Source organism: Coffea arabica, chromosome 9e, assembly GCF_036785885.1.
Source record: "Coffea arabica cultivar ET-39 chromosome 9e, Coffea Arabica ET-39 HiFi, whole genome shotgun sequence".
In the NCBI taxonomy this organism is placed as follows: Eukaryota; Viridiplantae; Streptophyta; class Magnoliopsida; order Gentianales; family Rubiaceae; genus Coffea; species Coffea arabica.
Window position 1 is genome coordinate 37,438,188 of NC_092327.1, and position 23,704 is coordinate 37,461,891.

A 23,704-nucleotide genomic window follows, 5' to 3' on the forward strand; every position below is an offset into this window, starting at 1 on the left:
AAATGCATCTACTTTGAAAAGTAATACTACTAATTGTTTCTCTTGTCACCAAATTAATCCTGAAGTTCCAGAAGTGAAATAGTGATCATCCCGTTAAGAAACCAAAATACAACTAATAAAAGTATACAAGAAAGAGAATACAAGAGAAAAAAAAGTATTCTTTTTTTTCGAAACGATAGATGTCCTATAACCTAATCTAGCCTAGTCTAAGGGGAGGGGGAGGAGGTTCCGCCACAAATTGTGGCAAATTTGTGAGAGGCAGGGATTGAACCCCTGACCTCCAGCATCACCTTTAATGGTGATGACCACTGGACCAAATGGCTAGTGGCGAAAAAAAAATTATTCAATGAAGAAGGATCCGATATAAGTTAGTATGCATTAAATATGTATGGATTTGACGTGGAGCGCATGGAACTTGTTCAAGTTTCCTTTAAAGCCAACTACTAAAGATGTCTGTGGAGCTTTTAGGGGCCTCATGCCATCAACAGTTAGCTTTCCGAGTCAGAGGATCCTATAACAAGGTGAAAGTTTGACCCTTTTTCGCTTTATTCATCTTTTTTTAATTTGTTTTATATCTTTTTAGCCAAAAAAAAAAAGGAATACTATGAAACAAATATTTGACAGATATGCATGGAGAGTAAATATTTCTTAAGGGCTAAGGTTTCTCTAGTTCATACCGACTCAAAACCTAATTTAATGTGAAGATGTTGAAAATGGGCTAAGGTTTCGTTAGTTCCTACCGACTCAAAACTTAGCCTAATTAGCAGTGAAGATGTTGAAAAGCCGTTGATCAGTCACCCAAACATTAAATACTTACTCAAAATAAAAAAATTCATATAAGCGTGACTGTGTGAGTATATATATTCAAAAAATGAATATAATTACCTATACACAAAAAAATTGATAAATATGTATATATATAGAGTAAAAAAACAAAAAAAGAACTCTGTAGTAAATTTAATACACAGAAAAGCCCCCTTATGGTTTCAAAACATACAAAATGATACCTCATGCTTTGAACTAAATTGTAAAGGTGACCAAATCGGTTAAACTTAATGGAAATGACTTATTGGAATCTAAAAAAAATTTTTATACCTAATTTTAACAAATATACCTATTCTACCCCTTAACCTTCAATTCACTCTATCTAAAAAATAAAACAAATGATTTTTTTGGACTATCTTTTGTTTAATTATATCAGGGCATTTTGGTCATTTCGTTCATTTCCGTTAAGTTTAACGGATTCCGTCACCTTTACAATTTAGTTCAAAATATAGGGTGTCGTGTTGTACATTTTGAAACCACTGAGGGTTTTTCTGTATATTAGATTTATCACAAGGGATTTTTTTATTTTTTATCCATATATATATTTCAAGAGCGACTCGTTGATTACATTCTTTTTTATGGTATGAAATTAACATTTTCTTTCAAGATTGACTATATTGGGTAAGTTCTAATAAAGAAAACAAATGAGAGTAAAGGGCAAAAATGAAGGAATAAAAGAGTGTAAGTGAAAGATCTCAAGTTTAAAACTTTCCACTATACAGAGAGAGAGAGAGAGAGAGAGAGAGAGAGAGAGAGAGAGAGAGAGAGAGAGAGAGAGAGATATGGGGAATAAAACTTTGTTCATACAACTTCTTAACTTTACCACTACTTATTTTCTTGATCTTCTTAAAATACACGTTTAAAATCCATCAACAAATTTGTGAGGGAAAGAAGTGCTTATAAAGTCATAATCATTTACAAATAGAAGATTACTCAATTAGTCATAAGGTCTATACGAGTCGAGTCGAATTTTGGACTATTGAGTCTCGCCTTATTTTTATCAAGTTTGAATTCAAATTCGACTTCAAATTCAAGTTGAGTCGAGCACGAGTTTAAAAAAATAAAATAATAATTATTTTATTTTAAAAAATAAAATAATAATTTTTTTGATAAATAATAAAATATTAAAATTATATATGTAATTTTATTATTAAAATAGAATTCAAGTTCAAGTTCGACTAAACTTTGATGTTGATCAAATTTAAGTTGACCCAACATTTTTCTTTATCTTCCTTAATGGGGGAAAAATCGATTAATACATAAAATTCAAGTTTCCACGTCTCATCAGTAAACTTTTCGCTCTGCCACCTATCAAACATCCCCCCCCCCCCCCCCCCAACCCACACACCACGATTCGTATCTCCCTCCAGTTTCGGCGGGTATACTCATCTATAAATTAACTTCCTCTCTTCTGATCTCCTCATATCCAGCAATTTTGCAGATAAGAAAATACTTCCTCGCTAAGCAAAAAATACCAGAGAAAGAAGGCAAAATACAAGCAGCAGACCCCTCCCTATGGCGGTGGAGATGAAGAACGAATCAAACGGCGGCATTGATCTCTATGCATTGCCCGAAGGCTGCATAGCCATCGCCTTGTCTCTCACGAGTCCACGTGACGCATGCAGGCTATCGTTGGTGGCCTCCACCTTTCGCTCCGCAGCTCTATGCGACGAAGTCTGGGAGCGGTTCTTTCCGGCTGATTACCGTGATGTCCTCTGCCGATCAGCCGAGGGGATTGAACTATTGCGGTCGGCTATTTCCATGAAACAATTGTATCTCCATCTTTGTGATAAACCCGTCTTGATTGACGGTGGATCCAAGGTAATCTTTTGGTCCAATTTTTTGTCCTTCGAGAATTTGTTCTTCATTTCTTGATTTTGTTTGGTGAGCGATTAAGAATGTGGGATGTAACAGTTTAACTGATATTTTTTATGTTAATTATCTGTGTTTATGGGATTTGTGGATAAATTTTGCATCTTTGGTGGAAAGTTGAGGATCTCTGGTTTATCCTTTATTAGTTCTTCTTTAAGTTTTGGTATCTGTATTTTGGAAGGTGGAACTTCCAAGCTGAGTTGTCAGTTGTTTACAACTTAAAGTTGCATTTTTTTTATTAATTATTATTCTAGCATTATTATTCTGCCACGAAAATAGGAAACCTCAATTGTTTGTTAATTTGTCTATTTGGATAGACTTTTGATGAGAAATGTTGCAAGATGAATAATTTGGATAAAGGTGTCTATATAGTCTAATTTCATCAAGATGGTGTTGTGCGGTTGTGCAAATTTTGGCTGGCTGATTTATCTTGGACGACTTGGCTTGATCTTGTTTCTGGTTGATTCACTCTGCATCTTTATAAATTAATCGGTCATTTTAACTCTGTATTAGAACGTTTTGTTTTTCGAAATGATTGCAAGTTCCTTAATACTTTCTGTTAACATCGTTCAGAGCTTCTCATTGGAGAAATCTAGCGGAAAGAAATGCTACATGTTGGCTGCAAGGGACCTCACAATTGTGTGGAGTGATACCCCGAGGTATTGGAAATGGATCCCCTTACCTGAGTCCAGGTACTTGAATCTTTTCCTACCAACACTTCTTGAAAAAAGTAGATACAGATAAGATTTGTGGTTTCCTTAGTTGGAATTTTCGCAGGTAATTGACTTTTATTGATATGTTAAATTCAGGTTCAGTGTGGTGGCTGAGCTTCTTGATGTCTGTTGGCTTGAAATTCGGGGCAAGATAAGAACTAGCATGCTGTCACCGGAGACAAACTATGCAGCTTATCTTGTTTTCACATCGAAATCTAGAATATATGGCTTTGAGTATCAACCTGCAGAAGCTGAAGTAGGAATTAGTGGTCAAGAAGGGAAAAAACAGGCAGTTCATTTGGATCCTGACGGAGCACAAAGACCACGGCACCAGATCATGCCAAGGTGGCGAAGAGGGCTGTTTGGCCACCACCTGGCTGGAAGGATGATATACCAAGAGACTTTGCATGCAGATCAGGATGTGCAGAATCCCAGGCAGCGAGGGGATGGATGGATGGAAGTCGAATTGGGGGAGATTTTCATAAAGGAAGGGCAAGATGTGGATCTGGAGATGAGCTTGATGGAAGTCAAGGGGGGCAACTGGAAGAGTGGTTTGATTGTTGAAGGGATTGAGATTAGGCCCAAGGAGGGAAAATGATCAAACGATGTTATTATAGAACCTTTACTACCCAATTTTCATTTCAGTTCTTGTATGTTTTCACCTTCCATCACCCTTCTGGGCTGCGCCTCTGCAACCCCAGGTTGTGCATGTGTTGTATTAGCTATTAGAATACGCGGCTTTCAGCCTGTTAGGCTGCAAGCATTGTTGTTCTTCTATGAAATTGAATTGGTCAAGCTGCTCTTCAGAGCTTCTGACTTAAAAGCTTGTGAATAATTCTATTCTTTCGGATGAGTTCTTTTAGTGTTGATTTTCACTGGAATCTATTTGGTTTATCCACCTTTATTGAGTAACAATATAAGCAATACTTGTATATATAGATTGTTAGGATTCTGGCTGGGTTCTGAGACTTCATTGTTGATGTCTTCATCTGGCCTAGTGCCAAGCTGAGATGCTTTATTCGGCTTACAGGACTCCTAACTTTGTTCCTAAAAGGAATGGTCTGCACACTTTGAAGATTCAGTCCAAAGATGCAACCCAATCCTTCTTTAGATTCACTGACTGCTGGGATCTTGGGAATGATTCATCTTTTGGTAGTAGCTTGACAAGACAGATTGAAAGTGCCCCAATGCAATTTAAAAGCTCTATACTAGTACTATAATTCAGGGTATTCATCAATTTTTCATGATTTTCATTTTGATACTAATTACCTACCTGCAAACATTAAATATGGCTAATGTGCTTTAAATTAACTGCCTTTTTTTAGTGGGCTTTATTGCAAATGCCGGATGAGATATCAACCAATGCGACTGATGTGGTTTAAATTAGGAGTAGAAAATGGTTACCTCCTAAAGCCGATAATTTCGGGTGCAAGCTGCAAATCATTGCAGGTTCAGAGGCGCAAAATTCAGAGCATAATTAAGTCGAGAGTTAAAATTCTTACACGCTTTCAGAGCATATTTTCTTCTGATCGATGCCAGGTGTATAGTTATCAACTCTATAAAGCTTAACTTAGAACCTAAGAAAATGCATTTTCTTGCTCTAATCAGTAATCAGTTTGGTCTAAATGCAATAAACCGGCCAAATTGAAACAACCCAAACCATAATATAAATGCGGCTATACTAGTGCCAGAGGAGAGAAAAAATAACTTCCTAAGGTACAACCAATATACTTTCACACAATGCACTAGAAACTTTTGGGTTGCCATTGTTCTAAAAAAAAAAAAAAATGCTTACATTTTCCGCAAATTCATTTTTCAATCATATTTTTATCTTATATACATCAAATTATTACAGTACATTTGAAAAAATTCCAGAAAATAGCAATCCAAACGGGCTCTTGTAGGTTTGTTTGGATAGTGAAATTATCTCAAATATATTTCGCTTGCATTTGTTTCTACCAAAAGGTCATTAACTTTGCCACCAAGATTACACCACGATAGTTTGTAACTATAAATGGCAACGGGGCGGATTTGGGATGGCCCGGATGGGAGAGGGCGTGCTATAATAATAAATCTGATAAAAACTCATAAAGTGTTTTGTTACTTTACAATAATAGATAAGTGAAATCTCAATTTCTAGTAGTTAATTAAGAAATTCACGGGTCTATGAAAATCCATTAATTATTCCAACCAAGTTCAAATAAAGATTATGTATTGAGTATAAATGAAATTGAAACCCATCCACCAAACACCTCCTAAATTATCTTACAGAAGTTGTTCATTTCATTTTAGTGGTTAGTGGCAACTACTCTTAACGTGCGTTTGATAAAATTAAAATTTGAATTTGTTAAATTATTAAATTGTTAAATGCTAAAATTTTAATATTTTGAACGTATTCTACATTAAGAGTGAATAGCTTATTAAATTTAAGTGTTACTGTATTAAAAGTGAATAATTTATTAAATTAAAATGCTAAATTGAATTAATCTCTACCCAATCGAAATAAAATACCCTCATCCTCCACTCCTCGATTCCCGCGCTTCCATCAATTAGCAGGGTAGCAATAGTTACTCTCAATAAGCGGAAAAAAAAAACAGAGAAAAAATGTAAAACAAAGAAGGTGACCATGGCTGTTGAGAAGAATGACCATTTCAACGCTTTACCCGAAGGCTGCATTGCCTACACCTTATCTCTAACCAGTCCCAGAGATGCATGCAGGTTATCCTCGGTCAGCTCCACGTTTTGCTCTGCTGCACAATCCGACGACGTCTGGGAGAGGTTTTTGCCCCCAGATTATCGTGATATTCTTAGCCGATCAGAGCAGGGGATTCAACCGTTGCGCTTATATACGTCCAAGAAACAATTGTATCTTCATCTTTGCGATAATCCCATTTTGATTGACAATGGGACCAAGGTACACTTTTTCTTTTCGATTATGTTTACACTACTGTTTTTCTCCTTGACATTTTGTTTCTTTGCGTTGGAATGTGGGAGTGGATTACTTTGTTTTGATGGAAAATTTTGGACAAGTCAAGAGTGTTCTTTTTTTTTTGTTTCAATTTTTTTTTATATGAGAATCTTGGTATCTGCACTCTGCAGTCAAAAGTTTGTTCTTGGCTTTCTTAAATTTGGTGAAGGTAGCATTAGAATGAATTACTTATGCTAAGTTTTGTTGTTTTGATTATTTGGGGTAACGAATTTGCTGAAAACTTTTGGAATTCTGGTATCTGCTGTGGGTTGGTGAAGAGTTGCTTTTCGATTTGTTCAATACTATGATTTTGCCAGGTTAGTGGATGGATGCTTCAGAACAGAAAATTAGGAACCTTACTTACCGACCCTCTGTAATAACAATAATAATTATAATATTGGTGATGATTATTATTGTTAACAACATTCATTTGTGTGATGAATTCTCGAGGGAAGCTTTAGACTTTAGTAGGGATTTTTGTAGGCCATGCAGACAATGTAAACAATTTAGGATCAGATGGGAACGTTGTTTACTGGTGTGGTATGTGAGCCTCTCTAGGTGTCCAAGGTTGGTAATGTGCAGGCGTGCAATTTCTGGCTGGCTGATTCATTATTCCATTTGGGCTGATCTTGGTTATGGTTGATTCAATTCTGCATGTTTTATGTTATGGTATGTTTTCACTTTATTACTGTAATTTATCGTGCACGTACCTAAATGGTTTTTATTGATACTGTTCAGAGCTTCTCATTGGAGAAATCCAGTGGAAAGAAATGTTACATGTTGGCTGCAAGGGACCTCACAATTGTGTGGGGTGATACGCCGTGTTATTGGCAATGGATTCCCCTACCTATGTCTAGGTACTTTGGGTGCTTTGGTTGTGTAAATAGTGTATGGAGATAATACCGGTTGTTTTCTTTATTGATTGCGGATATAATTGGCTGAAATGGATATGTTAAAACTCAGGTTCACTGAAGCGGCGGAGCTTCTCGATGTCTGTTGGCTTGAAATTCGGGGCAAGATAAAAACTTCCTTGCTGTCACCAGATACTACCTATGCCAGTTATCTTGTTTTCATATGGAATGATGCCTTTGGTTTTGATCACGTACCTGCAGAGGGTGAAGTAGGAATGAGTGGACAAGAAGGTCAAAAAAAGATGGTTCATCTGGACCCTGAGACACACAGGCAGCAAGATATGCCAAGAAGGCAAAGAGGGAGGTTTGGCCATCGCCAAACTGCAACAATGAGATGGCGGGAGGTTAGGCCTGCGGACAGGGATGCACAGACTTCCAAGCAGAGAAGTGATGGGTGGATGGAAGTTAAGTTGGGGGAGATTTTTATAAAGGGAGGAGAAGATGTTGATATGGAGATGGCCTTGACAGAAGTAAAAGGGGGCAACTGGAAGCGCGGTCTGATTGTTCAAGGGATTGAGGTTAGGCCCAAATGATGGTCATTATGAAATTGTTCGTAGTTGGTGCTGCCGATCTAGAGTTGGTGCATATTCTGGCATTGCTTTTTAACTTTTCTGTAGTTTTGTTGCCTCTATTACCCTGTTTGCATCCTTAAATTCAATTTCCCCCTTCCAGCACCCTTCTCTGCTGCTGCTGTGCTATAATCAATCTTCCCCTTCTAGCGCCATTCTCTCTGCTGCCCATAGGCACCCCACGTTGTATCGCATCATTATAACATTATATGGCTATTTTTAGCTCATGTGGCAAAGATTATTGCCGTTTTCCTATTAAACAGAATTCGTGAGCAGCTCCAAAGATTGCTGGCTTAAAGCTTGTCACTGATTTTGTATTTCTCAAGATAACTTCAGAAGTTCAGATGTTAGAATTTTGTAATACTTTGATTTCATGTTTTGGATCACGTTGAGATATTTATCAGGCTGTCAGAATGTTGTTTTCTTCCAAGGATGTCTCCAGGACTCCAAACTTAGAAGCCCATCTTGCTTAAGATCAAACAACGGTTGAATCTTTGTCATTCTTCTTATATCACCCACCTTGTTAATTCTTCAGATGTATATGAGTATCAATAGTGGAAGTTAAAGACTTGCACATTTGGAGAAAAAAGATTGAAAATTTTGGGATGAATATAATTTTTTTCGTTTCACGTCTTCCTGTGTAATTCTTGACCCCTCGAACTCTGGATGATTAGATATTGGCGGATGCTTTCTTATTCTTTTCTCTTCAGCTTCAAAGTCCAAACTTTAAACACAATCGGTGTAGTTATAAATTCCGCCTCATTTGTGATGGAGTTACACCTGCTCTTCACCTTAAGGTGGGATGGGGTTCAGAGCTCAGTTGCAGGTCATGAAACAAGTCTCTGGTAGTTCAAAACTGGAATTGGCGCAAACTCTCCTCTGAACTCGAACCAATTCCCATCGACAAATCTTTTGATAAGATCCAAACTTTGTTAGAAAATTGTATATATTGAATTTGGATGCTCAAATGCTTTTGATTCTTATGATTACCTACTGTGTTTTAGTGATCACAGGAAACAAAATGCGAGTTTGAAGCTTTAACCTCCCTCCAAACGGGGAGGTAGGGCTCTATGAAGAGCCGATACAGCACACTTTTCTCTGAAGCAAAATAAGTGCATCCTTGATCCCCCACCAAGAAAATCCTTGACCCCAAACTGAGAGCAAAGTACAAAAGATTAAAGTACATAACAAAACAGTGAAACATACTTAAAAGAAGGTAATCACCTAGACTTCCTTCTGGGCTGCATTGACGGATCAAATACTGCTTGCAGTGTAGTATTAATTTTGGATGTCGAACGGCCGAATGACATCCCACTTGCCATCAACGTAGTAAGCTTGGGTCCTAATACTAGGACGCCTGTCCTGCTTTCTTTTTTTTCTCTTGTGACCATCTACATCCACTCTTAATCTTAATCCTAATCTAGCCTATACTAGAAAGGGTGACCCAACAGGGTTACGGGGAACTGACGGGGATTAAATCACCATCGGATCATACAGGGCCTGTCCTGCTTCTTGCATCGCACAATGACATCCCACTTGCCCTTAGAGTAATCAACTTGGGTCCTAATACTAGGGAGGCCTGTTCTGCTTCTAGCACAGCGCAAATAGCATCATCTCAGCACCTGATATTCATTGCAGTAAACGATTTGCTTGAGTAATATGGGATGTGCACTCAAAGCAGCATCAATGGATTATATGCGCAGGATCAGCATTTAAAAACATATGCTCGGACTTGCATTGTTTTAAGTCTAATCAGTTTGCGAACTAATAATTGTGTGACCTGATCTATGCTATGAGAAAAGTGGAAGTTCGATACCTGGAAAGAGAAGCAGAAGCGTATGCATTCTCTAAACAAGTTCAATACTACATTCGTTTGCCATGAGAAAGAAAAAATAAAAGCATTCATAAACTGAGTGACTCGAATCTACGTGCTCCTAGTTCAAGAGCCAAATCCTTAGCAATTGAATCACGATACATTGGCTCCTAACATCTCGCGTAAGTAAGAATTTGGATGATTTATTTGAGATATTTACTGTAGCACTTTTTGTGATGTGATGTATGTGAGATGAAAAGGTGATTGAGAAGATAAAAAGGTGGCTGGGATTTGTGAGAATAAATTTTGCAAACCAAATAAACTCAGTCCAAACAAACTAGCTTAACACAAGAATCAAATTTTTAGTGAATGAATCGCAATACGTTAGCTCTTAATATCACGAATAAGTAAGAATTTATTAATAAGCAAGAACAAAAACAATGAACAAAATAGGTTTCAAATCAACAATTCTAACTTCCGCAAATTACATACTATGGCTTGCAGCATCTGAATCCATTGAAGTACAATCTTAATAAACAACAAAATGGATACAGTCAGCAAAACTTAAAGGGGTGAAAACAGAATAGTGAAATGTGGAAGGGTGCCAATCGAACGTTTGTCACTCCATGAATCTGTTGTACCAAGTGCATAGAGATGCGTACACTCCTTCCCACTAACGACAACATTTTCCCAGTACTCTTTCGGAGCTACCTAGAAAGAAATTAGCTGAGGGAACTGTGAGAGTGAGAATGGGTGTGATGAAACCCAGTTCAGTCTCCGCCTACTCTGCTCAGACTCTTCTTCCTCTTCACCTCAAATCAAAGTCATCAAAGCTATTCAATCCCATCAACCTCAAGCCCTCTTCTCCAAGTTCATTCCTTTGCCCCTATAAATTCAAACCCTTTTGCCATTTCGTCACTGTTGCCTCGTCTGAGCCGTCTCCAGTTGTCCATTCCGCCGCTCCCAATCAGTCCCGGAACGTCAGCTTTTCTGAGGAATCCGAAACTCAAATCCATGTTGAACAAGTCGGAAGCCCCTTGGTGGGTCCGTCAAATTTTGGATTTCCCAAGTTGAGCACAAGCGATCAGGCCTTCTCTCTCTTGCTCTTCATCGCTGTCACGGTATTCCACCCCGTTTCCCAAGTTTCGGTTTTTGCCCCTTTTGTTTCGAAATTTTGTTCCAAACTGAGCTGAAATGCAGGTTCATACTAATATTAATTTGTTGGTAAATCTCAAGAGCTTCTGAAATTCATGATTCATGCATGCATGGACTCCTAATCAGGTTTCTGATGAGTTTTTCCCCCCTTGTATTTTGAAATTGTGTTCCAATTGAGCTGAAATGCAAAGTATTTGTTCATACTAGTATTAATTTGTTGGTAAATTTCAACAGCTTCTGAAATTTAGGAATCCCTGCATGCATGGACTTCTAATTTTGATTTTTGGGTTGAAGCAATTTTTTTTTTTCATGTTCATATTTTGGTATGATTTATGACCTCAAACAAAATGTGGTTGAAGCATGAAACGTATATGTGTGTGAAATAAGTCTCTTCCAGGGTTCTGATTACTTTTCCCCCTGGGATTTAGATTCGTTTAGAATCAACTATGGCAAAATCAATCATGAAATGTTTATATAAACTGATAAACGATGTTTGAACAATTATCAGGAAAATTCAATTTTGGAAGCTGGTCTGGTCGTTCCTTTTAGTAATTAAGAATTCAATTTATGCGTTCCAGATAGCTTTGGAATGAATTATCTTTTGATAATGCAAAAAATAAGCAGATGGAATGTTATTTTGAAATTAAATATTTATAACTTTTCGACTTAAATCAGACAATGTATTCAGGACCTACAAGTGCCTCACGATTTTGTTGATTTATTTGCGCATCAAACATTGCTTAACTTGTTCCATTGCAGACGACTGCATCACTGGTAGGCTTTCTTGCTGCAGCAATTCCCACCTTGTCTGTAAGTAATGTTATCTCATTTCTGATGCTCCATTAGACTTCCTAGGTGTTATTTTGTGTTTCTATCTTTGGTTTGGCTAACATTTTGACATGGGTGATTGAAAGAGCTTGAGAAGTCTCAAGCAGCTTTTACACGGAGTTGGAAAATGTAATAGTGATAGAAAAGTTCAGTCATCACTATTAGGTGATACTCCTTTGAACATTTTCTAGATTAAATAAAGGAAAAAGTAAACTTTTCTATCAGTCATCATTATTAGGTGATACTCCTCTGAACATTTTCTAGATTAAATAAAGGAAAAAGTAAACTTTTTTGATTGACAAACTGTTTAGTTCTTTAAACTGAGGCCAAAGCTTTAATTTTATTCCATATGTTGGGGTCAGGAGGTGCTGATGGTTCTGAGTGAAGTAGAAGTTTGTCAACATGGATTCTCTGTTAAAAAGAGTGTGGATGAAATGCTTAGTTCTTGTCTCTTGTGTTCTAGGCCATGCGTAGGGCAGCAATTTCTGTTGCAAAACTGGCTGATACTGCTCGTCAAGAGACCCCTAGCACAATGGCTGCTATTAGGCTTACCAGCTTGGAGATCAGTGATCTCACCTACGAATTGAGGGACTTGAGGTACAAGGTTCAATTCTTCAACTATATGTGTTGCAGTGATGATACTGCTTTGTTGTGCCAAGATGATGAATGTGTTGTAGCGATTGTAATGCTTTGTTGCACCAACACTATGTATGTGTTGTACTGATAGTAATGCTTTGTTGCTCCAAGACTGTAAGACCGAGCTAGCACCACTTACTATGTGGTCTCAAACAAGAAGTAATGCAAACATTTGCTTTTATGATCTAAGAAATAATGATCTATGAGTGGGACAATATGCTGAGTAATTTTCTATACCCATGAACACCATTGGTAACAGGGCTATTATATTGGCATTTTTCTTTTTGAGACAGAGATTACTTAAGAATGCTGAAGTTGTAGTAGCAGATGCTTACACCTCCCTAGGACAATAGAAATTCTCTTCATTGATATATATATATATATATATATATATATATATATATTGTTCGAACGTGGCTTGCAATAAAATATTTTGTTGAATCTTGAATGCTGAACCTGAAATAACCCATCAACCTAGAGGCAAGCGAGTTACAGAAATTATGTGAGTCCTTATTATTGGGGCAAAGCATTGTAAACCATTTATATGAAGAAAGTAGATGTCAAGCTATTTGGCGAAGTTGGACATAGAGTGGTGTTAAAATGAGTCTTACCACAAAACATTATGTAGATATCTGATTATTTGATTGTGCTTGGGACAACATTCAAGAAGACCAATTAATGATTTTTGACTAAAGAAGAGACCTGGCAAGGAGAGTAGTGGAAAGGAAGGGATAATAACTAAGATCTATATGCAGTTCGGATGGACTCAGAGAAAGTGTAGGATGTATTTGAGATGAATTCAAATCAGTTTTGGATGAGATTGGTGCAGTGAGGCTATAACTATTGAAAGGTCATTGATAGCCTTTCATCCCTTATTGTTAGATAGGGATTAGATACAATGTTGTGAAGATACGTGATTGATACTACAGTTCTGAAATAAGTGACATTATAGATTTTAGGCCCATAGGGCATGTACTAGTCCTTCAGCATTCCTCTTACATTTAATATTGATCCTAACCTTTTCTCAAGACTATTCATCCTTAATGCCTAACATTTTCTCAAGACTATGTGAACAAATCAATCAACTATTCATTGACTTTGAGATGGCCAGGAGTGATAAGGCTCACTTAAATTTTTTTCATCAAGTGCAAAGAGTCCATCCTATACAATCATGTTGCAGTTGGTTGTCCTTTGTTCCATGGCTGGATTGAAGATAAGTCCTCCAACGATGGAACAAAGGACAATTAACTTCAATAGGATTGTATAAGATTGACTCTTGTCCCTGATTTTAATTAGCATTTCCCTTGAATACACCATCCAACAAAATGCTAGACAACATAATAGAGTTTGCCACAACCCATCACATTGTTAATGTTGCTTTTTCCATGCCCATATCAAATTTTATACAAAATAGACTAGGATTGAGATCCCAGAGGATTCTGGTGATCTAGTCATAGTGAAAGGAAGAGTGCCAGTGAGTGGTGCCAGAGTGCCATGAATAGTAACATGGACAGCATCAGCGCTGAAGCCTCCAAATTACACACCTGCAAAAATTGTCCAACCTGTAGTGGGCTTCTTTAGTTTTATGTGCAGTTCTTCTTCATCAAAATTGCATACTTGCATTAATTGCCCAACCTCTAATGGTCTTCTTTGTAATGTACGGTCTTCTTGAAGTCTCCATGAAGTTTGGAGTTGACTTCACAATTAAACGTCTAGACACTTCATTGCATGGAAAAGGAAAAAATAGAGCAAAGAAATTTAAAGAAAAGAGATGAGAAAAGAAGTCCAAGCTAGGTGATGGGTTGGGTGGTAAGGGGGGAGGGAGTGTAAGTGAGAGGTCCCGGGTTCGAGACCTCCCATCTACACTAAAAAAAAAAAAAAAAATCCGAGTACTAAAAAACTTTATATTTGTCTACTGCATGTTAGTTAAAAGACAACCATATCAAAGATTTTGAAACACAATGCAACACATTCTAAAAACACGTCTCTAAAAGAGTTTCAGAATCTATGGTTTGCTATCATCTCTGTTTCTTCATGTCACATGGAGGCCTACACACTAGTGATTTATTGTATAGATAATTAGTAATGCCTCTGAACCACTGGATCGCTTTTTGTTGTATAAATATTGTAGCAAGTTTTGCTGTCATGCCTTTGATATTGACAGAAGATCTACTAGAGGGAAGAACACAAGCAAAATTGCCTCAATTGCCACCGACAATCACAAAATTCTTTAGTCTGCATTTCTAATTAGTGGTATTAGGTCTCTGTGACATTTCCTTTCAATTTTTGTTGGTGGTTTTTGGCATGTCTAATTGTTCACTGGGTATTACTTGTGGCCTTTACAATATTATATACTCTTGCCATGCTAGATCTTCATTTATGGAATCTTCCTGCTTCTACACATTCTGACACCTGTTGTCGCATGCTTTTTCTGCTTTATGATTTGAAGTTAGCCTCTTTATGCTTTCTTGTAAGTGGAGATTAATCATTCTACCTAAGAATCTATGATGCAAGAAAAGCATGTAAAAGAAGGATTAGTATTAGATAGGCACTTGTTGTAGGATGGATGTTTTTATTCATACTCTTGATGAACCTAATGTGCCACCTATCATTTGGATTAACCCACAAATCATTATCCTTTTCGGTCAAATCGGTTTCCATCTCCTTAATTATAGCCACCGGCTTGTATTATCTACTCTACCCAGAATTCATGATTTTTATCTTATATTAGCAAAGTTCAATGGCTTAACTTACCATTTATTCTTCAGAGATTCACTTTGGTTTAGTCTGTTTTTTATTTTTTGATTTTTTTTGTTACTGGTGGGTACTCAGTTAAATGGTTTTTAGTTAAATACAAACTTTTTTCTATGGTATATACTACAGGCAATTATGCTGTTATGAAATTCTCCAATCCTACCACATCGTAAAGGCAGCCAAAAATGCATACTGTGTTTTTCTGCAAATAAAAGAAGCATAATTGCTAACTCGCTGCTGGTTTGTGGAAAAAAGAGTTTGATCCCATTGTTACCTGTACAAGCATGTAATTTTGGAAATTTTAGTTTTTGTCTGGTTTGGAAGTTGGTGGGAGTACTCTGATGTTTTTTACTGGTTGAGCTTGGTCCCTGCGGTTCTGATATCTCTTCTGTTTATTTTCCTTGGAGGAACTCAACATTTAGATGCATGAATAATGTCCAGAAATTAGAAGTTGGCCCCTACTGCCTGTCTCTTGTTGATTTTTTCCTGGTACTCATAAATCAGGGTCCACATCACGTAGATATATATGGAATAGAAGTTATATGAGACGGAGAAAAATTTGACATTTTCCTAATGCAATTAGTGTGTGAATATTGCACCTGATATACATGGTAATATTTATGGAAGTAAGTTACAGTGGTTAATACTGCTGCTCTGGCCAGTCATTTACTTTGTCATGTCCATGATACTATTGGTGTTTCTTTCCTTTTGTTTTTTCAATTTTTTCTTTCCTAGTGTGTGTCCTCTTTTTTTTTTTTTTTTTTTTTCTTTTTTTGGTCCCTTTTTGTGTTTCTGTTAATTCTGCTTAAGCTGTGGTGATGACAATTCCTGCATTTTTCATTTGATGCTTAGCCAAGAGATAACTGATGGGGTTAGCAAATCTGCTCAAGCCGTGCAAGCAGCAAACGCTGGAATTCGACAAATTGGTTCTCTTGCTCGAGAACAGACGATGTGTAGGGTTTTGCTCTTTTGCCTTTTGATTTTACTGGAGTTTGATTATTTTCAATGCTCTCTCACTTGCTCTTTCTCTGAACAGCAATGATTGAGGAGAGAGCAAACCTGCCAGATATCTCTCTGCAACCAGTTTTTGCTGGAGCAGCCCAAAAGACTTCTCATGCTGTCGGCCGGGCTACGAGGACATTTATGAACATCATCTCCAAACGTGAAACTAGCTTAGAGAATGAAGATGCCAGTGCCCTGGATAGTCTACAAGTTTAGGAGTGCATAACAGCATAAGCAGCCTCTCTCTCTAAGAGCAAAGCGAAATGTTGAGGCTGGGGACCAACCAAGAAACAGGCTCAGGTGATTAGGTGCTTGTCAAGAGGGACTTGCGATGAAATGTGAAGATGAAAGAAGACACAAATTGACAAGTGCTGCAGTCCACAAAATTTTGCTAGGTTTTACTACGCTGCATATCTTCCGTGTATATATGGATTTTCCATTTCGGACAGAAGTTAAAACTGTGAATTCCACTTAAGCTTCATTTTTTTTCCTTTCGGCTCCTTACATACTAGTACAACGTTTGCTGGACTGTAGCTTTTTCCTTAGTAGCTTGCTATTTTGAGGATAAAATGGAATACGAATATATTAAAGTCGTTTTTGAGGGATTGTCGGAGATTTAATATATAGTTTCACGTCTTCAACGGCTTTGAAAAAGCCTTCATGTTTACAAGGCTTAAAGGCGTGGTTCTTCAAAAGCAGAGAATATGCCTCCTCCCTGAAAGAAACCAATATTCATATACTCTTTTGCGGGAGACATCCAAGAACAAAACCCCAAATTTCCAAATTTTTTTGTTTTAAAGAATTGGCGAGTTTTATATATATAAAATATAAAAATTTACACTCGAACAGTCAACTTCTGTAAGAATTTACCCCAAACTTCCATCAGAATATCTGCAACTTCCTCAATTTGATTTGTCCATAGGCTTGTGATCAATTACTTCCAGTAATTTGCTGGTGAAACACAGCCACACTTCACATGAAAATGTTGTGTGGAGTAATTTTTAAAAGGGGAAGGACGAAGTGGTAAATGGCTATACAAAGGAATTTTCTGGGAGCAGTGCAGTAGTTTCAGTGAACTGGGAATTTTCTGCCATCGTAAACATCGGGAGATTTTTTTGTACCTAAATGGGTCATTTGTCTTCATCTCTTAATATGTAGTACTATCTTTGTTTCCTCCGTTGAATTTATAATTTTTTTTTTTTGTTTTGTTGTTAATCTTTCCTAGGAAACGCCAGAGGATAACAAGTTGTTACTAGATTATTTGCAAGTTTCCCTCTTCCTGTACTACCAAGGTTGGCATTGAGAGGTTACTTTTTACTTTTTTTGGCATTGGAACTTGAAGTAATCATCAAGAACAAAGGAAAATTCATCAACACAAATGCAGGTAATTAATATATGTCCACTTCTGGTTAAGTGAAAAATTAAAGCTTCGGATCGATCTTAAAAGATAAGATGTACTGCTTTTGTTTTTGTTTTAAGGGCCTAATCTGTAATCTCCTCAGCCGATTTGAAGATGTGATTATTAGTTAGGAACAAGTGTGAGACTAGCCTATTGACTGATTTTTTTGTTGTGTTGTATTGGAAAGAATGGTTGTCCCCTTCCCTTCAGGTGCTTCCTCAGAAAAGATTTTTTTTTTTTTGGACCAATTAGGATGTAGTTTTGTTTTTTTGTGGTATTGATAATGAAATTGAATTGGCTTTTGCCTCAGTTATTTAGACCTTTTTGTTAGCAAATAAATCTAAGTTTAAGAGTTTTTTTTATTTAATCATTTAGTAATATAATTTAGGATCAGGCTTTTAGTAGTTATGTTATTTATGAAATTGTGGGTGCTTTATTCGGTAATTTCTTATGTAAGTGATTTCTTAGTCAATTAGGAAGCTAGTTAGAGAATTTTCTTGAGCAAGTATGGGAGTCTACAAGTGTCAAAAAAGAGCTTTTCTTCCATTATTTCATATATCAACAGTAAGAGTCTATCTAACAAGTACCCATTGGAAAGGGTACTCGTTAGGTGTCATATTTCTTGAAATGTAAGATTAATTAGGAAAAGTAAATAAATACAAGAGAGTGTAGATAAGATTAAATAAAGAAAGTATACAAATGCAAAAAAGAGTAATAATTATTAGTATATGTGTATACATGACAGTTTAAGTGAATTTTAAATATACTAACAAGTGTTCAATAGACACCTATTCAAAAAATTTAAAATAATATTATGAGTTATTTATTTCTTCTTTTACATGACGAGTATTTATTTTATGGGTCAGTCTCATTGGACACATGTATATTTCAATGTTAGATTTAAAAAAAATAATATTAATTAGGAAAAATGTATAAATGCAAAGAATGGTAGTAGTTGTTCTATTGTGTATATAGATGGTAGATTGAAAGAGATTTAGGTGCGTTAACGAGTGGCCATTGATCAGCCGTTAGAAAAACTCTTTATTTTATTCCTTCGATTTTCTGCTTGCATTTTTTTTATATAGAAAAACCCTTAGACCATTAAAAAACTACGTGGGATTCACAACTAGGTATCTTTATCTTGTGATCATCGGCATCTTCTCTGGATTGGATTTACTTTGTTGTATAACACCATTGTCTTTGTCATTAGCTTTCTTGTGGTATGAAAACTCTGAACAAAGCTTCTCACAAGTCTTGCATGGAATTCCATCTCCAAGATTTGGGTCTCAAAGTGGCAGTACCTCTACTGACCTTGATCGTTGTGTTACAAAACTTTTAGCCCTCTGCAGTGGAACAAAAGGCAAAAAATTTAATTAGTTTGCATCTCTACAAGTTGATTATGTACGTTGCACTACATCTAATGATAGAAAGACCAACCCTGTCCGCCATTGTGTTTTTCCATGCCTTGTCCAATTCCTCGAATACAATATCTATCGATGGGCGGCCATCGCTTGATTTTGCAACGCATAGTACTGCAATTTGCAGTATGGATTCAAAATCAACAGCATTCAGGTTACCCTCCAGGGTTGGGTCTTCAATATCTTTCAGTGGACGTTTTCCCATGCTGACATCCTTTGCCTGCATAGATCTCATTTGTCATACGTTGTAACATGTATACTATTCTTGTTAATTGTCATTTTTGGGACGTCAAGAAGATACCTTTCTAGTTAACTGGTCTCTGGCATCTAGATCCAGCTCAATTACTTTCTGTCCTGAGAGAACTTGCAGAGCAACAATGCCGAAACTATAGATGTCACTAGCACAAGTCAATTTGGCATTACTCATGTATTCAGGGTCCATATAGCCTATAGTTCCCCGAACATCTGTAAATACTTTGCTCTCCTCCATTCCCAGAACTCTTGCCAGCCCAAAATCGGAGAGCTTTGGTTCCATATTCTCAGTTAAAAGAATGTTCGTAAGCTATCAATTTACCAAGGGAAAAATAAAAAATCAGAGTAGGAAGAGCGTTTGCAAGGTTCTAGCTAGAGAGTAGATAGAAAATTAATTTCCAAGTTTTTCCTGGCGACAAGAGATTAGTTAAATGGCGTATTCCTTGTACTTTTCTGTTCTCAGTGGTTCGTGATTAAAATGTTTCACTGTGAAAGAAAATCAATATTATTTCCCTCCAAGGCTGATTAATACTCAACATACGGTTTGATGGAAACAATTGTTAAGGAGGAAGTGATGTCAGTCAGTTTCAGTTTCTCAGGCTGAAAACCTGTGTCAAGTCGATGATTAGATTTGTCAAACAATTTCATGTGATTACCTTAATATCTCTGTGAACGATGCATCCGTCTACATAATGATGGAGATATCTGAGTGCAAGGGCACAGTCCCGGAGGATCTTAACTCTCCTTTCCCACTGTAGGACAGTTTCTTTCTCTGAAGATGGATGCAGGAAATAATAAAACATGATCAAAAAAAGCCAAATTATTTGAAAAGAAGGGAATTTCCAGAAAAAATAATGCCTTGGAAATGCTTTTCATTGTCTTCAAGTTGTATTAATTAGCATCTATCTGCCTTAAAAAGAGAGCGAGCATTTTCAAAGGCTGTTGAAAAATAACTTGGGGAGAAAAAGAGGAAATAACGTACTTAGGAGATGCTGAGCAAGATTCCCAGCTGAACAGTATTCATAGACTAAGTACTGCTCACCATCTTCCATGCAACAACCAAATAGGCAAACTAGGTTCGGATGCCGAACTCTTGAAAGGCCTTCAATTTCCCTAGTGAAAGAGTCTGAGGTGTTACTCTTATGTACGTGCTTAATCGCCACCACTTGTCCACTCGGTAGAATTCCTTTGTAAACCACCCCAGCACTCCCACGTCCAAGGCACTCTTTTTCATTACCATAGTTCATGGCATTCTCAATCTCGGCTTTAGAGAAGCTGTAGAGGGCTGACCATGCAACAATATCTTTGGCCCGAACTCGTTTTTTCTCTTGCCTCTTGCTCTTGGTTACATACTTTATCAGAGTAATGATCAGGATCAGCCCAGTGGTAGCCAAAAGGACAGCCAGAAGTGCTCTTGCGAGAGAAGCTAATTATGATAAAGTCTACGATTTAGATGAGGATCGTTTAAATTGTAGAATGGTAACGACTTAATAAAAGAGTTACAAGGACTTACATTTTATTTTAATGTAGCGGCCTGATTCTGCAAACAAACAAATGTATTAATTTTAAGAGATTGTAAAGCAGGAATGAAGGCAAGAGCAGATTTTGTTTGCTAAGAGCATAGTGTACTGTAACATATTTGCAGATGTCCAAATGTTAAGAACTCTCCAACAAAAATGATAGCTATCTTTGCCAATTACGAGATTTTAGCTTTCATAGACATCCTTGATGAATAAATCATAATGCGAAAGTGGTAAAAAAAAAAAAGGTTATGTAATAGCCTCACCTATCAAAGCAGGCAAACACCGGTAGAAATCTTTAATTTGAGATTCATTGTCTATTTCTCCTGCTACAACTGCTACGATCAGAGCAACTCCGCAGATGACTTTTTCGGTATTATTGTCTCGTGCATATAGCTGATCCAGGAACTGATTTGTTGCAGTTATTAATGCATTTGTGCAATTGCCGCAGAAATTATCGAATGAAGGATTGAATGAAGCACACTGATGGAAGGCAGCTTGAAAACTCGAATTTTGTGTAATAGATGACAATTTAAGGCTGGAGCATTGACTGCTTCCATAGAAGAGATCGTCGAATCCACATGCTTGAACAGAAACAGATTGCTGCTGGTGAAAGGGATCGTTACAGTTTTTCCATCTTTCTCCATCGATAAAAATATTTCCATCCCCAGTAGTAGTTGCCTGCCTGGCTAGTGCTCGTGTCAACGTATTAAGGGCATTCCTACAGCAAATTGACGAGGGAACGCCATCCCAGTCGCTAGTCTTTTCATTGATGCCACTGATGCATTCACCACTTGGTTCATAAGGAATGGAAGTGAAGTTCAGTCCACAAGCTGCATACGCCGATGATACAGTTAGTTGCAAATGAACTTCATATAAATATTAAAAGAATTTCTCAAATTTTAGTTCTGATGCTGAAGAACTTGAATTTATTGCAGCAGTTGATTACCCAAAATAAACAAATATTGGAGGTTGGTTTGGCTTGTTTTTTGTTTTGGGTTGGGGGAAGGGGAAGCACAGTGGAAGCAGTAAACAGTTAAAAACAACATATGTGTATATTTATCGAAATTTACAATGAAACAGATGCCATTCTCTCCATGTGAAAAGAATGTTCTTGCTGTCAGTTTCAAGATTTGCAGAGATAGGCAGCTAAATGCATCTTTATCCTAGCTAGTGCATTCTTTCAGTTTAACTTCATTTTCAGGCCATGTTGATAAAATTTTTTCAGAAGCAGCAATAGTATGGTAATATGGAATCCATGCAAAAAGAAATACTACTAGAATCATAGCTAGGTTATAATAGAAAAAAAAAAAAAAAGAGGAAAAAAGTACTGACAAAAGGACCTGCATCTCCTGGCGGGGGTGATGAAGCAGTCTGAAGAAAGTAGACACCGAAAACGAATAGGATGGAGAGCGCCTTGGCTGAATCAAATGTTGATTTCAGCATATTCTGCTTGGCGACAATGGTTTCTAAGGACTCTATCAATAGCACTGATCAACTGTTTCTGAAGGAGACAATCGAAAACTTGCTGTGGCAAGGCAAGAATAGGAAATTCTGGTTAGGGAAAGTTGCAAAATCTCATCACATATATATATATATATACTCACCAGTGAAGTTTCTCATTAAAATCGAAGAATTTCAGCATATTCTACCTGCTCTCGTGGTTCTTGCTTGGTGATTTACAGCCCATGCAGCCTTGAGATTTTCGTTGTCTTGGCTTTTGCTTTTGGCAGCACAGCACAGCACTAATGACAAATACCTCAACGATTTATATTTTATAAAATAAGCAATGAATTGCCAACCAATAATAGATTTATCATAGTTGCTTATATTTATTTATATTCAACAAAAAATTTTAATGCAAATGGTACAAACATGTAATTAAATCACGGTTTACATCAATCTTTCTCGAAAGATGATATTTCAGTGTCTAGCAGAGTGTTGGGCTAAACAATATTGTAGGAAAGTTTTCTGCAGGGCTCTGTTTCTTACGTCCACGTTCAATCCAATCAACACCGGACGGTTGTGTTTGGATTGCATTTTTCATGATTTTTCATGAAAAAATTACTGTAGCGATTTGATATATGTGAGGAAAAAAGATAATAGGGAAATGTGATCACGGAAAACGACATAATTTTCCGACGGAAAATCGCAATCCAAACAAGGCCTATAAACCTTTTTAATCCCTTCCTATTATTGCACACAAATCAAAAATCTTTTAGGCATATGTTCATTTTAGCATGGGAGATTAGAAATGAATTTCGTAAAAATGAAAATCTTTGAATTCATTCCCTCCAAAATACGAATTTTTAACTACAAACACATATTTAATAATGTTCGCTTTTCGAAATAAAAGTGCTTCACTACCTCTCATGGCTAAAAAGAGATAGAAATGCAAAAAAAAAAATAATTAAGTGAAAAATCTTGAACTCAGGAGATCTTCTACTTACAATCTCTCTCGTCTTGTCACTCAAACCAATTCTCCCCAAATGTTGCATGCTTGAGAGAACATTAGGCTAGATAAGATGAATAACTACTCAAAAATTTATTACTTGTAAGGGCTCAATTGAAATTTATTACTACTCAAAAAAACTTTAGAGGGCCGCCTTGAAATTAAAGTAGAATAGAAGGATCAAATAACCGGTTGGAGCAACTGGCCCAATTTATTGATTTTAGATAATAGTGGCAGGAAAAGGGCAGGAGCATGTCGTCACTAAATCGGTTTGTGGATCATGTAACTCTTACACTATACACTACTTGTACAATCTGATAACTATTTGATATTATTATATTCTCGTGTGAACTCTATATATATTAATGTTTTGTCAGAATTATATGATTTTGTCTTGACCTTATAATTTATCAATAATATGCCTTTTATTGTTTGAGACAATAGTCACCCTCTTGCCACTTGTCCAGGGCCTCACAAGTTTGTTTTTTTACAAATTTGTCCAGGCATAAATAAGATGTAAGATGATGTAACAAAAAATTTAGAATACAGTGTAACAAAAGTTAAAATCATCAGTTCTTATCTCCAAATGAAGCAAAATGGTACTTTTCGAGTTCTCA

At 36.7% G+C, this 23,704-nt stretch overlaps 4 protein-coding genes across 4 annotated transcripts; 3 read left to right on the forward strand and 1 right to left on the reverse strand.

Annotated features, from left to right (window-relative positions):
* Positions 1-2,079: 2,079 nt before the first annotated feature.
* LOC140014757 (putative F-box protein PP2-B12) lies at positions 2,080-4,245 on the forward strand. The gene is made up of 3 exons (XM_072066029.1): positions 2,080-2,646; positions 3,271-3,389; positions 3,507-4,245. The coding sequence occupies exons 1-3, from the start codon at positions 2,341-2,343 to the stop codon at positions 4,006-4,008; spliced, it is 927 nt and encodes a 308-aa protein (XP_071922130.1). The 5' UTR covers positions 2,080-2,340; the 3' UTR covers positions 4,009-4,245.
* A 1,715-nt stretch (positions 4,246-5,960) lies between these two features.
* LOC140014791 (F-box protein PP2-B10-like) lies at positions 5,961-8,156 on the forward strand. Its single transcript, XM_072066221.1, has 3 exons — positions 5,961-6,324; positions 7,117-7,235; positions 7,342-8,156. Exons 1-3 carry the CDS (start codon positions 6,037-6,039, stop codon positions 7,820-7,822), a joined length of 888 nt encoding a protein of 295 aa, XP_071922322.1. The 5' UTR covers positions 5,961-6,036; the 3' UTR covers positions 7,823-8,156.
* Positions 8,157-10,333: 2,177 nt separating this feature from the next.
* On the forward strand, positions 10,334-16,652 carry LOC140014817 (uncharacterized). Its single transcript, XM_072066316.1, has 5 exons — positions 10,334-10,792; positions 11,586-11,636; positions 12,118-12,251; positions 15,897-15,997; positions 16,081-16,652. The coding sequence occupies exons 1-5, from the start codon at positions 10,421-10,423 to the stop codon at positions 16,260-16,262; spliced, it is 840 nt and encodes a 279-aa protein (XP_071922417.1). The 5' UTR covers positions 10,334-10,420; the 3' UTR covers positions 16,263-16,652.
* A 1,786-nt stretch (positions 16,653-18,438) lies between these two features.
* On the reverse strand, positions 18,439-22,186 carry LOC140014847 (probable receptor-like protein kinase At2g42960). The gene is made up of 8 exons (XM_072066423.1): positions 21,979-22,186; positions 20,902-21,468; positions 20,629-20,655; positions 20,098-20,541; positions 19,772-19,887; positions 19,165-19,425; positions 18,883-19,083; positions 18,439-18,788 (listed from the first exon to the last, which is right to left on the reverse strand). Exons 1-8 carry the CDS (start codon positions 22,079-22,081, stop codon positions 18,732-18,734), a joined length of 1,776 nt encoding a protein of 591 aa, XP_071922524.1. The 5' UTR covers positions 22,082-22,186; the 3' UTR covers positions 18,439-18,731.
* Between the last annotated feature and the right edge of the window lie 1,518 nt (positions 22,187-23,704).

Coding starts and splice junctions, on each gene's coding strand:
- LOC140014791 (XM_072066221.1), top strand. CDS start 6,037: ATGGCTGTTGAGAAGAATGACCATTTCAACGCTTTACCCGAAGGCTGC. Junction 6,325..7,116: donor TGATTGACAATGGGACCAAG/GTACACTTTTTC, acceptor GATACTGTTCAG/AGCTTCTCATTGGAGAAATC. Junction 7,236..7,341: donor ATTCCCCTACCTATGTCTAG/GTACTTTGGGTG, acceptor GTTAAAACTCAG/GTTCACTGAAGCGGCGGAGC.
- LOC140014817 (XM_072066316.1), top strand. CDS start 10,421: ATGGGTGTGATGAAACCCAGTTCAGTCTCCGCCTACTCTGCTCAGACT. Junction 12,252..15,896: donor TACGAATTGAGGGACTTGAG/GTACAAGGTTCA, acceptor TTTGATGCTTAG/CCAAGAGATAACTGATGGGG. Junction 15,998..16,080: donor TGCTCGAGAACAGACGATGT/GTAGGGTTTTGC, acceptor TTCTCTGAACAG/CAATGATTGAGGAGAGAGCA.
- LOC140014757 (XM_072066029.1), top strand. CDS start 2,341: ATGGCGGTGGAGATGAAGAACGAATCAAACGGCGGCATTGATCTCTAT. Junction 2,647..3,270: donor TGATTGACGGTGGATCCAAG/GTAATCTTTTGG, acceptor AACATCGTTCAG/AGCTTCTCATTGGAGAAATC. Junction 3,390..3,506: donor ATCCCCTTACCTGAGTCCAG/GTACTTGAATCT, acceptor TGTTAAATTCAG/GTTCAGTGTGGTGGCTGAGC.
- LOC140014847 (XM_072066423.1), bottom strand. CDS start 22,081: ATGCTGAAATCAACATTTGATTCAGCCAAGGCGCTCTCCATCCTATTC. Junction 20,542..20,628: donor CCGCTACATTAAAATAAAAT/GTAAGTCCTTGT, acceptor TATCATAATTAG/CTTCTCTCGCAAGAGCACTT. Junction 19,888..20,097: donor TCTTGCTCAGCATCTCCTAA/GTACGTTATTTC, acceptor ATCCATCTTCAG/AGAAAGAAACTGTCCTACAG.